The sequence below is a fragment of the Schistocerca gregaria genome, chromosome 1, assembly GCF_023897955.1.
Source record: "Schistocerca gregaria isolate iqSchGreg1 chromosome 1, iqSchGreg1.2, whole genome shotgun sequence".
Lineage (NCBI taxonomy): Eukaryota > Metazoa > Arthropoda > Insecta > Orthoptera > Acrididae > Schistocerca > Schistocerca gregaria.
Window position 1 is genome coordinate 366,477,478 of NC_064920.1, and position 19,099 is coordinate 366,496,576.

The 19,099-nt window shown below is 43.5% G+C and overlaps 1 protein-coding gene across 1 annotated transcript in view; it reads left to right on the top strand.

Moving 5' to 3' along the window:
- Positions 1 to 3,471: 3,471 nt before the first annotated feature.
- LOC126346894 (uncharacterized) overlaps positions 3,472 to 19,099 on the top strand; it is a 482,372-nt gene continuing 466,744 nt past the window's right edge. The window contains exon 1 of the mRNA XM_050002226.1: positions 3,472 to 4,948. Within this exon, the coding sequence (XP_049858183.1) occupies positions 3,731 to 4,948 (1,218 nt within the window). The 5' untranslated portion in view covers positions 3,472 to 3,730. The remainder of the gene's footprint in view (positions 4,949 to 19,099) is intronic.

Below are 19,099 nucleotides of genomic sequence, written 5' to 3' on the forward strand. Positions count from 1 at the left end.
GCGTTATTGCATCTTTAAGACCTCGAACACAGTAAACATTTACTCCGCCATGACTGTACAAAATACTACTCCAAACTGTGTGTGTAATTACTTTTACAACTGATCATACTTTAATGCCTTTAAACTACAACTTTCCCAGTTTTCATATGTAGATGTGACTAGCGAACAAAAACAATGACTATGGGTAGTGTTTATACTACAATAATCGAATATTTGTTATTATTGTACTAAAATCAGGCACCTGTGACATCGATGTATTAATACGTAAGAGCAGTGAAGTTTTGCAAATTGATTATATTACATAGGATTACTCAGTAGTGTGAAGGACCTTACAAGGGGCACTGTAGGCGTCTTCTGGTCAGTGACATAAAACAGTACAGACAGTGGGGTGCGTAACACGTCACCTACATTAAGTGGTACCTAAAAGTCTTATAAAACGGAAATGTAACACACTGCTAAGCTACTTACAGTGCTCAAGCGTATCAAAAAATGTTAGTATAGGGTAGTCATTATTTGTATTTTAATCAATTACGCATAGCTTTCTACGATGTTCCACACACTTTGCGTAATCAAGCTAACATGTGAACTAACTGGAATGGGTAATTCTGAACGTAATTATGAGACAAAACGCGAAATATGTTTTGGGGACGAAAAACTGACCAGTTCAGAGTAGTGGGGAGCAGCAACATTGGGAAAAATGGAATTAAATATTTTCATATAAAAATTTGATCAGGAAGTTGGAAAGAATTATTTTTAGCAAACGCAGCTAGGAAAACGAGAAAGAAATTGGGGGGACTCATTTTGAAACTTGTCACTGCTGAAGAATGTCAAATACGTAGCGGATAAATACAGATTCAAAAACACTATTCAAAAGACAATACTGTACAAAAGCTTCATTACGGGTAGAACGATTTGCTAAGTACTTGTTAGGCTATTCGGCTGATTGGACAAAATGTGGTAAAAACACAGTATGGAGCACGTGAGAACTGGTTGACGATTTTGGATGTATAGATAGTCAAGTAGGACAGAGAAGGAATTCGAATCTCTTTCAAGACAACGAAAAAGAGTTAAATTTAAGAGAAAACTTGAGTTCATGGATTTATGAAAATGGAGAAGCGTGGAAAGCATTGAAAACTTCATAAGATAATATCTATTGTGTCCTTTAGGTTTTTTCTATGCAGTTGTACCTTTAGATATTAGACCTTCTCCATCAAGGTTTCTGTTGCTGTTTAAGGACCTTCACCGTGATGTCAGCACGCCGGAAACATGTATCGCTGAATTTGTTTCATTTGTTTCTTTCTGTGCGTGTATGATACCACAATGAAGCAGCTTTGGCAGTGTGATGTCACAGCACAAAATAAATGAAGTAAATTCATGAATTGGCATCCCTGTCGTGTTCATATCGCAACGAAGGTTCATGTATTGCAATAGAAGCCTTTTTGATGCTGTAACCTGTGAAATGTGCACTGACATAGTAAAAACACTATAGAATATACGAAAGTCATTTTATTGTTAAGTTTTCCATTTATTTTATCCTTACGGTTTGCCAAGACTAGTCATTATGGCTGTCATTAAAAAACAGGTGCAACACGTTTTATTTTTTGTAGAGGTCAAGGTAGTTTCATATTGAGCAGGTGTTCAGTTAGAAAAGCATGATGAAGAGAACTGTTCGTGGCCCACTTTGAAGAAATTTTCAAAGCATTCGTCTGTAGTTTGTGGTGAAATAAATAAAAAAAATTAAATTTATTGATTTTTTGAAAAGAGAAAAAAATTATGGAACTTTAACGTTAGAATTTTTGAAAGGCTTTTTTACGGACTGTTATTGACCGGCATGAATGCAAACAAATTCAGTGCTGCGTGAAATTTGCCTGTAATATAATTTACAATTCCGATTAATTGCATTTTTTAATTGTACGTCATTGTGGATTTAATCAGTGTTCTCACCTTAGACGTAGAATTAGTCCTTCTGTCACAATATTAATTCATTAGTCGCCATCAATGTTCTTCTCTTTGTTGACCGTGTGTATCTTCTACCTCGGCATCGGTTTACTTCACGAAAACTGTGGAAACCAAGGAATACAATGCTACGTCGCTTTAAATAATTTTCGTAAAACAGATACTTCTCACTATTCTTTTATTCACAAGACAATAAGACTTCCTCTGCTCGTCGCAGAAACCATAAATACTAACAAGATGGCTGCCTTTCCGACACACAAAAAATTACCTCCATCCCCTACAAGATAACAATCGAAAGTGTATCTTAACTGCTTCTTGGAGTATGAAACAAAAGATAATCCAATATGAACATTACAGAGATTATGTTCTACATCCCTCTCAATTTAATCTTTGGCGCAGCCTTTAAGGTATTATATGTCTCTGCGTCGGAATGTGTCATTACTAGTTTTAGCGAAAGTAGAAGAAAATTAACATTACCATAAAGAGGCTCAAAACTCCCTTCTGCCGAATAACTAGAACAGTTAAGTGACGTATTATTAACTCGAGCATGGCTGTTTGTTGATCTCGGGCCGTTGCAGGCTCTGCTTTAAGACCTGCGTGAGATGGCGCAAGCAGAGTGACTCGGGCACAAGCTTCACGGCTGCCGGAGAGGGTCATCCGCGGCACTTTTCTCCGTTTATTTGTGGCGCGCGGCGGCCAGTACGTAGGCGTTCTAAATAACTCGGTAGGCGGCATCTGGCAGATGGGACAGATAATGAAAGCCACTCCGCGTGCCGATATGTAAAGCAGGGCGGGTCTGATCCTTATGATGTAACCAGTGCTGGCCTAGTGCTTTTCATCCTCCCGCTTTCACCCCATCATTTCGGCCCTGAATTAAGAGGAACGTTTGTCCCAATGAGGCTAATTTTAAAAGCGCCAGAACCAAGTGGGAGCCTAATCTCGAAGTGTGTCTCCTCTTTGCTCATCTGGCCGCGTCTTGGCAGCGTCGTCGCCCGAGGGAGGGGAAGACCGAACGAAGTGGGGAGGCCCTATAGGCACCGTGCCAGAGCCGGCGTTTAGCGGTCAGGAGCTGGCGGGAAAGCCCCTAGATTCAGCTCGTTTACTCTCTCTGTTTTCATAATGAGCGCGTTTGTCACGAAAACGCGAGTCACATTCGACGGTGTCGGGTTTTGGGGCGTCGTTTGCCGTGGTGATGAAGGACGGCGTTTTAACGGTCGTTGCTGCTCCGTCAGACGGTCCAGAGGGTCAGAAGGTGGTGGCCGGACCACGGCGCCCGATCTCGAGGAATACTGACGGTGAAGAAAGAGTCGCGCTTTCGGCGCCGAAGAGAGCACAAGGCGCGACACTCGAAACGTTGTTTATCGCCGGGGAGCCGGTATGGGACAGAAGTCTTGTGTGCCAGCCAAGTCGGTGGAGCCAGGCAGCCGGTGGCGGCGGCGGCGGCGGCGGCGGCGGCGGCAGTAGCGGCGGTGGGGCTGCTATAATTGAAATGTTTGTGTAGAGCGGCGCAGTGGAGGATCGACCGACCGACAGGACGCGTTGCACGTTGGCTTCGTCGCGGGGTAACGGCGGTAGCGCCTCTGGCGCACCCGGGGGCGCTAGGGGCAGGTTCCGAGTGACGGCTGTTCCGGAGGAACCGGGAGACGCCACTGTGCAGTCACCGGCTGGGAAGGCGGTTGCTGCCGGCTTCGCCCTGCTCAAGGGGGCTTCAGCCGTCATCCGTCCGGCACCTGCCGCCGATCTGACGGAATACGGAGCTCTCGGTAGTGCCGTCATGTCGGCCACCGCCGCTGCCACCGCTGTAAGCGTCGCTACGGCATCGAAGTTCTCAGAGCAGGTTACCGGCGAGGTTTCGACGAAAAGTGATTATCGGGGAGCCTGTGGCCCAGGTTGTACCCCGAACCGCGCTGGGTCCAGCGAATATTTTGAGGCCTGTCTGTGCGACGATAAGGTGCATCAGAAACGACATTATTTGACTGTGGAGGTGCTAGGAATGTCGACTGCAGTTGCTGGACGTATTCGTGGAAGCATTCTCGATACAGCGTCTGTTCAGGGTGGTGATCATGTACAGACAGGCACAAGCAGAAACATGGAAACGGCTTCACCACCTCTTTCTGGAATACATCTCAAGACAGTCGCCAACGAGATCGGCAGTAGTGAATATTTCGGTGACGCTAGAGGACAGGTTGCTAGTGGAAACACAGCAAGTGATATCGCGCTTCTGGGAAACACAGAACCTGCTCAAGTAAGCTGCGGGGCTGCGACGCCGGACGTGCCCTCGACAGCGCCAAATTGCTCCGATATCGTCCCTCTTCCGACGGCTACGTATTTCGACAGTGACGAAAACTTCAACACGATAAACAGCGACATTTCTTCTTTAGCGAGTGACATCTGGATTATGGAGGACGAATTGTGGAGTGGTCACGCATCAGGGGAAGACTCTCCGGCTCCGACGAAGGATTGTAGCGCTACGGACTACCGCGCGGAGAGCGAGGGCGCCGACAGCGAGGCTCCCGCAGAGAGGAGCCATCCCCGGTGGAGTGCGTCCGACGCGGGTTCGAGCGCGGTGAAGGACGGCAAGAGCCGCGGCTGGCAGAGACAGGCGAAAGACGCGGAGCCAGATCGATGCCGCGAGGACGGCGGCCCCGCCCGCAAGGTGTCGAGCGGGCACAGGGGCCGGCGCAGTGCCACCCCGGAGCTGGCGTTCGACCCCTGCAGCCTGCCCTCGGTGTCCGAGCTGGAGGAGGAGTGCGCCGCGCGGCCGCCGCTGCCCACCATCAGCGAAGACAGCGCGCCGCCGACTGGCGGCCAGCCGCGCCGCTCGGGCTGCCGCGACGATGCCGACAGCCTGGCGTCCGAGCCCGAGTGCTCGCCGAGCGCCAGCCGCAGCCACACACCTGTTCGCAGGAACCACAGCGACCCGCGCCGCGCGCTCAGCCGCGTCCTGCCGTTCTTCTCGGCCAGCCTCACCAGCAACGACGACGACTCGGAGGTACACGCCTCATTAAATCACCTCCCACAGTCGCGAGTTGCCGCTTACATAAGTCCTGTTCACTGCATCAGCTTTCTCCCCCCCTCCACTCCCCCTCTATCTCCTTCCGATCTGCCGGCCGGAGTGGCCGAGCGGTTGTAGGCGCTACAGTTTGGAACCGCGCGACCGCTGCTGTCGCAGGCTCGAATCTTGCCTCGGGCATGGATGTATGTGATGTCATTAGGTTAGTTAGGTTTCAGTAGTTCTAAGTTCTAGGGGACTGATGACCTCAGAAGTTAAGTCCTATAGTGCTCAGAGCCATTTGAACCATCTGAACCTTCCGCTCTCTCCTCAAGCCGTCCATCTCCTTTCTATGTAATACCTCTAAGTTTAGTAATAATTACATGGCATGTCCCATTTATTTAGACATCTCCTAATAAATTTTCGTTCAGAAGCAAAGTAAAGAAAAAAAAAACATTTCGAGCAAGTGATCGGTACTGAGCGGCAGGACATCAATCACATTGGTTGCATTTGAATAGAATTTGCCATAAAATGACCATCTGGAGAACGATCATATAGTGTACATAATACCGGGTGATCAAAAAGTCAGTATAAATTTGAAAACTTAATAAACCACGGAATAATGTAGATAGAGGGGTACAAATTGACACACATGCTTGGAATGACATGGGGTTTTATTAGAAGAAAAAAAAACCATATTGCCAGACGCGTAGAAAGATCTCTTGCGAGCGTCTTTTGGTGACGATCGTGTGCTCAGTCACCACTTTCGTCATGCTTGGACTCCCAGGTCCCCAGCCCTCACTCCGTGCGATTGTTGGCTTTGGGGTTACCTGAAGTCGCAAGTGCATCTTGATCGACCGACATCTCCAGGGATGCTGAAAGACAACATTCGACGCCAATGCCTCACCATAACTCCGGACATGCTTTACAGTGGTGTTCACAACATTATTCCTCGACTACACCTATTGTTGAGGAATGATGGTGGGCATATTGAGCATTTCCTGTAAAGAACATCATCTTTGCTTTGTCTTACTTTGTTATGCTAATTATTGCTATTCTGAGCAGATGAAGCGCCATCTGTCGGATATTTTTTGAACTTTTGTATTTTTTTGGTTGTAATAAAACCCCATGTCATTCTAAGCATGTGTTTCAATTTGTACCCCTCTATCTTTATTATTCCGTGATTTATTCAGTTTTCAAATTTTTACTGACTTCTTGATCACCCGCTATTATGCTTAACAATAACATTATCTTGGAAGTGTTCCATTTTCATGTGTTTGCGTAGAAAAACAGTAATATCAGAAATTGAGTCCGCCTTGATGCGAAACACCTTGTTATTCGTTTATTTCTTTATTATCCCAAACTAGTTCCCGCGACGAATATCACCATCATCTAAAACATGCAGAAAATGGCATGGTTCTACACAGTAAAACATTATTACATTTTTACAATTCGCTTTTGCAGTACAGCTTTCTATTGATGCTTTAATACTGCCTTATTTATTGTATGTTACAGCATGTTTGAGCAATTATTGGTGCAGTTTGCAACATATTTCCTCTGCTCTTTTTTTTTTCTGTAGCCGTCTTCTTTACTTACCTAACATCATGTCATCTCCAACCATGTGAGCGGCTGTTAGTAAACAAATGCTAAAAGATGAATTTCGTATGTCAGCAGCATATACTTGGGGTAGTGGTAGTTAACTGTTTCATCGCAAATTTTTGGAACAGAATTACCGATTTCGTCTATATGATAACCATAGTCAGAACCGACGACAGATATACAACAAAAAACATTACTTTGGTAAGAGATTAAAAGCAGAGAACAAAATGTGATGTGGACACGATGTACCCCTCATTCTGCTGCATAGCATGAAGTCAAACCGTGTAAAAATAGGATTCTAAATTGTCATGTATGTTTCAGCCTTGGCGGGTTCAAACTCTAGGGATTGAAGGATGAGAGGATACGGAACAAAAAATGTCTAATGACCTACGTCTGGGAATATATGGTATCCATGCTAGAGACCGTTTATTTAATCATACATTGTTACAGACACAGCGGTCTAATACGCGCTGTACCATGGAGCCCCAGCCACAGTTAAAGTATGCATGGTTTCTTACTAGACGGTGACACTGTTCCTCTCACGTCATGCCCTAGTGCTCTCTGCTGCCATAGTCATTGGTAATGTTGTGTCCCATTCACTTCTCCTGCTGACTCACTTTGTAGTGTATGTGATACAGCGTTGTACACAGTGGTTCCGTATTCGAATCAAGAGCTTTTTGACCTCGGTTTGCAATTATTTGCTGAATATATTTCAATCTCTGTCTTCCTCTTCAGTGTTTGCCCACTACAGCACCCTCTAGTACCATGCAAGTCATTCGCTCATGTCTTAACAAATATCCTATCATCCTTTTCCTTGTAAGTGTGTTTCACATACTCCTTTCCTCTCCGATTCTGCGCATAACTTCTTCATTCCGTTCCTTACCAGTCCACCTAATTTTCAACATTCATCAGTAGTACCACATCTACGCAGTCTTTCTCGCAGCCCATGTTTCACTGCCATACAGTGCTGTGCTCAAAACGTATATTCTCAGAAATTCCCTTCTCAAATTAAGTCGTGTTTGATACTAGTAGACTTCTCTTGGCCATCAATGCCCTTTGCCACTCTGCTTTTGATTTCTTTCTTGCTCCGTCCGTCATAGCTTATTTTGCTGCCTATGTAGCAGAATTCCTTTATTTCATGTACTTCCTGACCATCCCTCCTGATGTTAAGTTTCTCGCTGTTTTCATTTCTGCTGATTCTCATTACTTCCGCCTTTCTTCGGTTCACTCTCAATCCATATTCAGTACTCATTAGACTGCTCATTCCATTCAGCAAATAATGTAATTCTTCTTCACTTTCACTCAGGATAGCAATAACATCAGCGAATCGTATCATTGATACCCTTTCATCTTGAATTCTAATTCCATTCCTGAACCTTTATTTGTATCACCGTTTCTTCGATGTAAAGATTAAACAATTGGGGAGAAAGACTACATCCCTGTTTACACCCTTTTTAATCCGAGCACTTCGTTCTTGGTCGTTCACTCTTACTATTCCCTCTTGGCTCTCGTATTATTGTGAGTTAGCTGTCTCCCCCTATAGTTTACCCCTGTTTTTCTCCAGATTTGCAACATCTTGCATCATTTTACATTGTCGAACGGTTTATCCAGGTCGGTAAATAGTATGAACATGTCTTGATTTTTCTTCAGTTTGGTTTTCATTATCAACTGCAACATCAGAACTTCCTCTCTGATACCTTTCCTAAAGCCAAACTGATCGTTATCTAATATGTTCCCAATTTTCTTTTCCATTCTCCAGTGTATCATTTTTGTCAGTAACTTGGATGCATTAGCTGTTAAGGTATTTGTGCGATAATTCTCGCACTTGTCTCTTCGGAACTGTGTGGCAGATATTTTGCCAAAAATCAGATGGTATGTCACAAGACTCGTACATTCTGCACACCAAAGTGAATAGTCATTTTGTTGCCACTTCCTCCAATGATTTTAGTAATATCTACCCCTTCTGCCTTACTTGATCTTGAGTCCTGCAAAGCTCTCTTAAATTCTGATTCTAATACTGGATAACTTATCTCTTCTAAATCGACTCCTGTACCTTCTTGTATCACATCAGACAAGTTTTCCCCCTCATATAGGCCTTCACCGCACTTATTCCTTCTGTCCGCTCTCTCCTTTGCATTTAACAGTGGAATTCCCGTTGCACTCTTAATGGTACCGCCCCTGAATTCAATTTCACCGATGGTTCTTTTGACTTTCTTATCTACTGAGTCAGTCTTTCCGTCAATCCTTTCTTTTTCGACTTCTTCCCATGTTTCATGCAGCCACTTCGTCTTAGTCCCCCTGCACTCTCTTTATTTCCATCCTCGGCGACTTGTATTTCTGTATTTCTCAATTTCACTGAACATTTTTGTACTTCCTTCTTTCATCTATCAACTGAAGTTTTTCTTCCATTATCGATGGTTTCTTCGCAGTTACCTTCTTTGCACCGATGTTTTTCTATCCAACTTCCCTGATTGGCCTTTTTAGAGTTTTCCATTCCTCTTCAACGTTACTGCTTACTGATCTGTTCCTTATTGTTGTATCTATAGCTTTAGAGAACTTCAAGCATACTTGTGTATCCCACTTCATTGCGTATTGATTTTTCCTGACTAATGTCTTAAACTACAGCCTGCTCTTCATCACTATTACATTGTAGTCTGAATCGACGTCTGCTCCTGGTTACGCCTTACAATCCAGTACCTGATTTCGGAATCTTTGTCTGACCATGATGTAAACTAACTGAAATCTTCCCATATCACCTTGTTTTTTTTCCAAGTGCATTTCCTCCTTTTGTCATTTTTGAACAGAATATTTCTCTATCACTAGATGAAATTTATTACAGAACTCAATTAGTCTCTCTCCTATCTCATTCCTTGTCCCAAGCCCATATTCTCCTGTAACTTTTCCTTCTGCTTCTTCCCCTACAACTGCATTGCAGTCCTCCATGACATTTCTGTTTTCACCTCCCTTTACACGCTGCATTACCCTTTCAATATCCTCAAATACTTTCTTTCTGTCTTCACCTTCAGCTTGCGACGTCAGCATTTGTACCTGAACTGTTCACAGTAACACATTCTCTGCCCTACCTCCCTATACTTTACGAATGCTACTCCCGTTCTGCCATTTTCTGCTGCTGTTGCTATTACCCTATACTCATCTGACCAGAAATCTTGTCTTCTTTCCATTTCACTTCATTGACGTAGATTGAGCTTTTGCATTTCCCTTTCCAGATTTTCTAGTTTCCCTACCACGTTCAAGCTTCTGACACTCCATGTTGCGACTCTTCGAACGTTATCCTTTCGTTGGTTATTGGATCTTTCTCTCACGGTCACCTCCCCCTTGACAGTCCCCTCCCGGACATGCGACTGGGTTACTATTACGGAATCTCCTGGCAAAGGAGAGATCATCATGACACTTTCTCAATTACTGGCCACATGTGATGTGGATGAACGTTGTGTGTCGTTAATGCAATGGTTTGCATTGATTTCTGCGTCCTCATGCCGTTGATCATTCCTGATTCTTCCGCCTTTCTCACCCCAAGAACAAGGGAGTGCCCTGAACCTTTGTCGGCTCCTCTACCCTCTTTTTACTTTTTTTGCGTTTTGTTCGTTGCTGTTTGTCGTATTTGGTCGTTACGGACGTCACATGACATCCGTTGAAGTTCATTGTTGGTCCTTTCAATCAGTTTCTTTTTTAATTACAGAGACCAGCCAGCTCTCTCACCGAAGACGCTGAGCTACCGTGCCGGCTAGCCTTAACGCTTACAGCGTGTGCAGGGCTTACTAGCGACAGATGTTCCACATGGGAAGCAGTTTTGCTACTGCTTTCTTCAACAGGCAACCAGGGATCCGGGATTTGATCCAATTCACAGATGAGGCCATCTTTACGCGGGGTGGTAACGTCAACTTTCAAAACAGTCATCTATGGAACTGTATGCAAAACGCCCGTGGTTTGGTGACAGCGAATCATTAGCATTGGTATAGCTGGAATGTGTGGGCCGGGATAATAATTGACCGTATTTTGGGACCAGTCTTCCCCTCCACGTCGCCTAACAGGCCGGAACTATCGGAGTTTCTTGAGAGTGACGTTGCCTCCCCTGCTGGAAGAAGTGTCGGTGACTCGTAGGGTTACATGGTTGCTGCGTTTTGGTGTTTCAGTCCACTTCGCCATGGACGCATCTCAGTCGTATAACAGTTTCCACAACAAAAGTCTGTCTCGAAACCTGGCAGAAAATCTAATGAGATTCTGGTCATATGTGAAGTATGTTAGCGGCAAGAAACAATCAATGCCTTCTTTGCACGATAGCAATCGATATACTATCAAAGACAGTGCTGTCAGAGCAGAGTTACTAAACTCAGCCTTCCGAAATGCCTTCACAAAAGACGACGGAGTAAATATTCCAGAATTCGAATCGAGAACAGCTGCCAACATGACTAACGTAGAAATAAATATCATAGGAGTAGTAAAGCAACTTAAATCACTTAATAATATTCTGATGAATTAGATCCATATTTAACAATCATATACAACCGTTTACTCGTCAAAAGATGCGTACCCAAAGACTGGAAAATTGCACAGGTCACACCAATATTCAAGAAAGGTAATAGGAGTAATCCACTAAATTACAGGCCCATATCGGTAACATCAATATGCAGCAGGATCTGGAACATACATTGTGTTATAACATTATGAATTACCTCGAAGAAAACTGTCTGTCACACAGTCAACATGTGTTTGGAAAACATCCTCCCTGTGAAACACAACTAGCTCTTAATTCACATGAAGTGTTGAGTTCTATTGACAAGGGATTTCAGATCGATTCCATATTTCTGGATTTCCGGAAGGCTTTTGACACTGTACCACACAAGCGGCTCTTTGTGAAATTGCGTGCTTGTGGAATATCGTCTCAGTTATGTAAATGGATTTGTGATTTCCTGTCAGAGGGGTTACAGTTCGTAGTAACTGACGAAAGTCGTTGAGTAAAACAGAAGTGATTTCTAGCGTTCCCCAAGGTAGTGTTATAGGCCCTTCGCTGTTCCTTATCGTATATAAACGATTTGGGAGACAATCTGAGCAGCCGTCTTCGGCTGTTTGCAGATGGCGCTGTCGTTTATCGACTAATAAAATCATCAGAAGGTCAAACTGCAAAACGATTTGGAAAAGATATCTGAGTGGTGCGAAAAGTGACAGTTGACCCTAAATAACGAAAAGAGTGAGTTCATCCACATGAGTGCTAAAAGGAACAAGTTAAACTTCGGTTACATGATAAATCAGTCAAAGTAAAAGCCGTAAATTCAACTAAATACCTAGGTATTACAATTACGAACAACTTAAATTGGAAGGAACACATAGAAAATGTTCTGGGGAAGGCTAACCATAGACTGCGTTTTATTGGCAGGACACTTAGAAAATATAACAGATCTATTAAGGAGACTGCCTACACTACGCTTGTCCGTCCTGTTTTAGAATACTGCTGCGCGGTGTGGAATCCTTACCAGATAGGACTGACGGAGTACATCGAAAAAGTTCAAATAAAGACAGCATGTTTTGTATTATCGCGAAATATGGAGAGTGCCACAGAAATGCTAGAAGATTTGGGCTGGACATCATTAAATGAAAGGCGTTTTTCGTTGCGATGGAATCTTCTCACGAAATTCCAATCACCAACTTTCTCCTCCGAATGCGAAAATATTTTGTTGATACCGATCTACACAGGGAGGAACGATCACCACGACAAAATAAGAGAAATCATAACTCGTACGGGAAGATATAGGTGTTCATTCTTACCGCGCGCTATTCGAGATCGGAATAATAGAGAATTGTGAAGGTGGTTCGATGAACCCTCTGCCACACACTTAAATCTGATTCGCAGAGTATCCATGTAGATAGATAGATAGATAGATAGAGCGAGCCGACCGACAAGTCGCCGCTCATCAAACGCAAAAAATTCTAGTCGTCAATAACGCCGCTCACCTTCAGACGAGAAGCTGTGGTGTTACCACTGACCATATGGCTCTGAAATTCGAAAATGACGTTCACTTGTGAGACGGGAAATATGGCTGGAAGTCAGTAACTACGGCGGGCTCCCCACATTGCAGTCGTCGACTGTTTGTCACCTAACACCGTACAGATTTGCAGTGTCTAGTGGGCACAGCTGCCGATGTATCTGTCTACCCGTCTTCTCGACTGTGTAGCTGTAGCAGTGATGACTGTCGCCTCTAGGCTGCCATTGGTTCCACAATTAAGACATATGTTCGTGTGACACTCACGCTGAACTTAGCTCTCCATCGTGAGTTTGTGTGGCAATTCATTGTGGCAGACGTAGTATACTATATACTTGGAGCAGACTCCTTATCATTTTACGGCCTTCTGTCAGACATTCTCCACCGCCTCCTTCATACAACCACTAACTTAGCTAACCGTGCACGTGTGCGCTCTGCGCACAACACAGCCGTATTCTTGATCATAAGTGATTCTCCATACTAATAAGTCCTTAAACAGTTCCCGGAGATCACTATTTAAGTTACCTATGCCAGCAGCTATACAGCTGCCAACACTTAATTATTTTCTAACAACGCCATGAAAATCGATGACGTTGGTTACCACTCGAAAAACTGAAGATGACGAAACGAGAGTTTACTTTTGAGCTCGCCCAATGGATCTGTCGTTCATCTAACAGCGGCGGGATCGATTCTCCCCATGTAGTTCCAGACAAGACCAACGGCTGGCTCCCCATGTGGTGATTACCGGCAACTTGACACCAGAACAATACCCGGTACGTATACTGTTCTGCACTTTGAAGATTTCTCATCTAGTTTCCACAATAAACACGCTGTCTCCACAAATGACTTGTATGAGCTTGGTACAAAATAATCGTTCTCCTGGCAAACATACCTAAGACCACCGTCAGTGTTCCACCCGACCTGTTGTGAGATCAGAAGAATGCTTCTTGAATTATGCAGCGCTGCCCAGACTTCCAATGTTTTATGGCTGGAACGATATTGCAGTGTCTATGTTATTCCGAATTACGATCCACCGCATGACGGAGGGAACAGGCACTGCGGCGACTGCAGCGATAACCGAGAAATCATGGCTAGAGTCCCGGTCCGGAACATTTTCATTGTCGTTATTCCATTAAACAAATGATGGTCGTCCATATTCGCAACTGCGAATTCATTTCCAGTATTTTATGGACGAAGTCATGCGTGATCTCAGCTTCTGCTTTGTGTTGATGATGTTTTGATAATGTCCAGGTCCGATGCGAAACATCTACGACTTTGCTCGCGTCCATTCACATGGTTTACTCATCAACCCATCAAAGTGCGTGTCTGGAGTAGAAAAAATTAATTCCTAGCCCATATCAGTAACGCCGTTGCAGGAGAGAGCGAAAATCATAATTTCCCACACCCTTTGATAGTTCGTGACTTGTGAAGATTTCCCAGTCTTCGTAATTTTTATCGCCTCTTCATGTACAACCACATGCTGCTGGCTGCCCCACTAAATGACTTCTTACGATGTTCTGCAGAACCGAGTCAAAAATTTCACAGGACGAGTGAAGCAGACACTGCATTTAACAACGGGAAGGACTTGTGTCGCTGAGTCTGCACTTACAGCACACCCTGTTCCACAAATCTCTTTCACTTCAAAGGCTGATGCATCTGTAAGTGTAATAGGCACTGCACTTCAGCAACAAATAGACCAATACTGGCAGCTTTTTTTAGTTGGAAACCTTTAAATCCATCTTAGTCGTCGAATATGGGGTGTCTAGGAAATCTACTTTCTCTGATCGGTAGACAGCATTCAAACAAATCGTATTAATGAGTTTTATTACAAAATGAGCAATTAAAATACTTAAATTTGTGTTACACAGATGTGTTGCAAGCAAAGGGAGACGGACAAAATAAGAGTTCTCCTCAGTATAACAATTTCCAATTCCGTGTTTCATAGACATTGCAAGTAAGTTGATGCTTCTATTCAAGTTGCAAGTTTTGAAGCTGCTGTGCAACTTAACCGCGACCTGACAGGCGCGGCGCTTATATCCTCTTCACAAAGGGACCACTGCTGTCGCGTTGTCTTCCTGGAGATGGGTCTGTCAGCTTGCAATTGGCTGACGTCTTAACACAGCCCTCTCTGCTCTATGGTCCCTGACGGGCGTGCCGGCGCTTGATTTTAGCCCGTAACAGGAACTATCTCCAGTGCAGCAGTGCCGGTCTTTATGCGACAGTGAGCTATGTATGCAACATAAGCTTTCATAAGGAAATTCCGTCATACGCTTGAAGGTTGGCAGTTTACAATTGTCACGGATAACAAGCCGCTAATCTACGCACTTCGACAGAGACCAGACAAAGCTTAAGCTCATAAGTTGTAACACTTAGACTATAAAGCGCAATTCACGATACAGGTCGTCTACATCGGTGGGGATCTGAATACACCTGCAGACTGCCTTGTGGGGTGGCGACAGGAACGGCTAATCCGTGAATAACCATACCGAACCTGCGTTGATGCGAGACAGACACACAAGAAAAAGAAGCTGTCACTAAAACCATAAGCCATATTAAGTGCCATTTGTCTTCGTTAAATCGTTCTGGTGTGTCTTCACAGTAAAAATTACACGTTAAAACGTGCAGTAGCTACCCACATCAACGTAGAGCAAGATAATCGGCGCTGTTCGTCTACATTTTCCGCAATTCTGCTACACGCGCCTGCTACAAACAAACAAGATCGATCAGGTCGCCGGAGATCGTTCTTCTGATGCGTTTAATTTGACTTGTGGGCATCGTTGGACCTGTCTCCACCAGAAAGGTGTTTCATCAATACATGTAATAATTCAGTGGTTAGTATTCCTTGTATTTGTTCGTAGCAGTTTACATTGAGACAGCAGCTCGGGCTCTAGCGGTTATCGTTGCTAACCTTCGATCATGGAGCCCCGATTTTCATTCTACACAAACGATAATGCCATTCTTAACAGTTTAGAGGTGTATACGTTAACTGTGGGCGTAAGTGTCGCACTAGCTTCCCGGAAAGTAATGATTTACTGAAATAGATCAATGCTGACACAAGAACAGATACATTATATAACAAAGGAGTTACAACTATATACTGGAAGAACGACAGAGGTTCATAATCTAAATGAAGAATACATTTTTCCAAAAAAAAGTAACGCATGATAGTGCAATGAACATAACTCCCATTAAAGAAGATGTTGTTGTTGTTGTTGTTGTTGTTGTTGTTGTTGTTGTTGTGGTGGTCTCCAGTCCTGAGACTGGTTTGATGCAGCTCTCCATGCTACTCTATCCTGTGCAAGCTTCATCATCTCCCAGTACCTACTGCAACCTACATCCTTCTGAATCTGCTTAGTGTATTCATCTCTTGGTCTCCCTCTATGATTTTTACCCTCCACGCTGCCCTCCAGTACCAAATTGGTGATCCCTTGATGCCTCAGAACATGTCCTACCAACCGATCCCTTCTTCTGGTCACGTTGTGCCATAAACTCCTCTACTCCCCAATTCTAGTCAATACCTCCTCATTAGTTATGTGATCTACCCATTTAATCTTCAGCATTCTTCTGTAGCACCACATTTCGAAAGCTTCTATTCTCTTCTTGTCCAAACTATTTATCGTCCATGTTTCACTTCCATACATGGCTACACTGCATACAAATACTTTCAGAAAAGACTTCCGGAAAGTTAAATCTATGCTCGATGTTAATAAATTTCTCTTCTTCAGAAACGCTTTCCTTGCCATTGCCAGTCTACATTTTATATCCTCTCTACTTCGACCATCATTAGTTATTTTGCTCCCCAAATAACAAAACTCCTTTATTACTTTAAGTGTCTCATTTCCTAATCTAATTCGTTCAGCATCACCCGACTTAATTCGACTACATTCCATTATCCTCGTTTTGCTTTTGTTGATGTTCATCTTATATCCTCGTTTCAAGACACTGTCCATTCCATTCAACTGCTCTTCCAAGTCCTTAGCTGTCTCTGACAGAATTACAATGTCATCGGCGAACCTCAAAGTTTTTATTTCTTCTCCATGGAGTTTAATACCTACTCCGAATTTTTCTTTTGTTTCCTTTACTGCTTTCTCAATATACAGATTGAATAATATCGGGGAGGGGCTACAACCCCGTCTCACTCCCTTCCCAACCGCTGCTTCCCTTCCATGTCCCTCGACTCTTACAACTGCCATTTGGTTTCTGTACAAATTGTAAATAGCCTTTCGCCCCCTGTATTTTACCCCTGCCACCTTAAGAATTTGAAAGAGAGTATTCCAGTCAACATTGTCAAAAGCCTTCTCTAAGTCTACACATGCTAGAAACGTAGGTTTTCCCTTCCTTAATCTAGCTTCTAAGATAAGTCGTAAGGTCAGTATTGTCTCACGTGTTCCTGTATTTCTGCGGAATCCAAACTGATCTTCCCCGAGGTCGGCTTCTACTAATTTTTCCATTCGTCTGTAAAGAATTCGTGTTAGTATTTTGCAGCTGTGGTTTAATAAACTGATATTTCGGTAATTTTCACATCTGTCAACACCTGTTTTCTTTGGGATTGGAATTACTATATTCTTCTTGAAGTCTGAGGGTATTTTGCCTGTTTCATACATCTTGCTCACCAGATGGTAGAGTTTTGTCAGGACTAGCTCTCCCAAGGCCGTCAGTAGTTCTAATGGAATGTTGTCTACTCCGGGGGCCTTGTTTCGACTCAGGTCTTTCAGTGCTCTGTCAAACTCTTCACGCAGTATCGTATCTCCCATTTCATCTTCATCTGCATCCTCTTCCATTTAGCCGGTTTTTAATCAATCAACACTTGAATGGACGGCAAGAGTTCATGCTTCCAATAGATCACCAGTTATTTGAGAAAGAGAGCTCTGAGCGAAGATGAAATTCAGTAGTTCAGTAGGTTGTGTATTTGTGCGATTATAACAAATTTTACGCGTAAGTGAATTTCAACATCGGCACCCACTAAGTATTTTTCAGTAGTTTAACGCACTAAGGAAAACAACAGGCAAAAGTTATCAGTGAAATTCTCGCCTAATGAGCGTTGCAGCTCTGTGTTAGAATTTTAATTTTTAACACACCATAAAATAAGAGCACTTTTGGAGGTGGGTGTCATTTGATTGAAAAGAAATTCGTAATAAGACCTCTCTGTACGTATCTTGGAGGTACCAGAATCAATTTTAGGAAAAGTGAGCTGCAGAAACACAGGTTGTAGTATATAAATCTTGGAAAAAATGTCAAAACGCTCGTTGTAGAGTCACTGTTACAAAAATCTAAACTGTAATTCAGCGTGGAAGGGAAGGAACGCTTGGATAATCATCACAAAAGAATGCGGTTGATAATATGGTAAACGAATGGTTTTCAAATAAACCATAGTACGTTTATTTTCAAGAGAAAAAGTAGTGCTATCACAAAATCACAGGTTAACATATTCTATTTGATTTACAATAGCACCTCCGAGAAACTGTGTTATACGAGTAGTGGTTTTCTCGCAAAAAAAGTTGCAACTCTCAGCGAGAAGTTATCCATAACTCCGGCCTACAGACTTCGTTAAGTCAAGCACACCTCTTCCTTGATGGCAGCTTTGAACTACATTAAATTCTGGCATTTGTTAATATGGGTAATGTCATTCAAACACCGTCACAAGAAAGTCACAACTGGACAAACATTGTGATATTTCTGGACGCAGCACATCACCGAAGTAAGAAATGAAGCATCCAGGAGAAGTGTGCCTACCAACTGCTCAAAATAGTTCAAATGGCTCTGAGCACTATGGGACTCAACTTCTGAGGTCATCAGTCCCCTAGACTTAGAACCACTTAAACCTAACCAACCTAAGGACATCACACATATCCATGCCCGAGGCAGGGTTCGAACCTGCAAGCGTAGCAGCAGCGCGGTTACGGACTGAAGCGCCTAGAACCGTTCGGCCACAGCCTAATAATTGCCATTGGCGCATTTGTAGCTGGTGAATTTGAAAATAAACACTCCTCGTGTTTATTCGCCGTCTCCGCCATACTGGCAGAAATAAAGTGTTTAACGTGTGTATGTAAGTCGGAAAATCAGTCACTGTACCGCATTCCTCCTAAAAAATCAAACCCGTCAACACCACAGAGCCACACGTGAGAAGTCTTCAATGAACTGCGCAAAACTATATACGTGTTCAGGACCAATAGTCCTGTTTCTTAACAGATCTGTTTAAGAGAAAATGCGCCTCATTAATCATAAACACAGTTGCCTTGAGTCAACGTCAAAACTCATTTCGATACCCAATAGTGAAGTCTTATCGCTCTTACAAGTATCAACGTTTAATTTGCTGAACTACTAACATTTTATACAAGTGGAATTTTATATCCGAACATAAATTTTTTTCTGACGAACTCACGGCTAATCTGTTAAATGTGCATGTTGACGTACGGACCGTATAAGACTCCTGATAATTCACTCCCATACTTGGTATGTTTCCAGGTCTCCTCGTTCTTTTGGCAGACACAGGCAGCATCTTCTTTAGAATGTCACCTGTTCTTCTGAAAACTGTACCCCATCGCAGGATGGT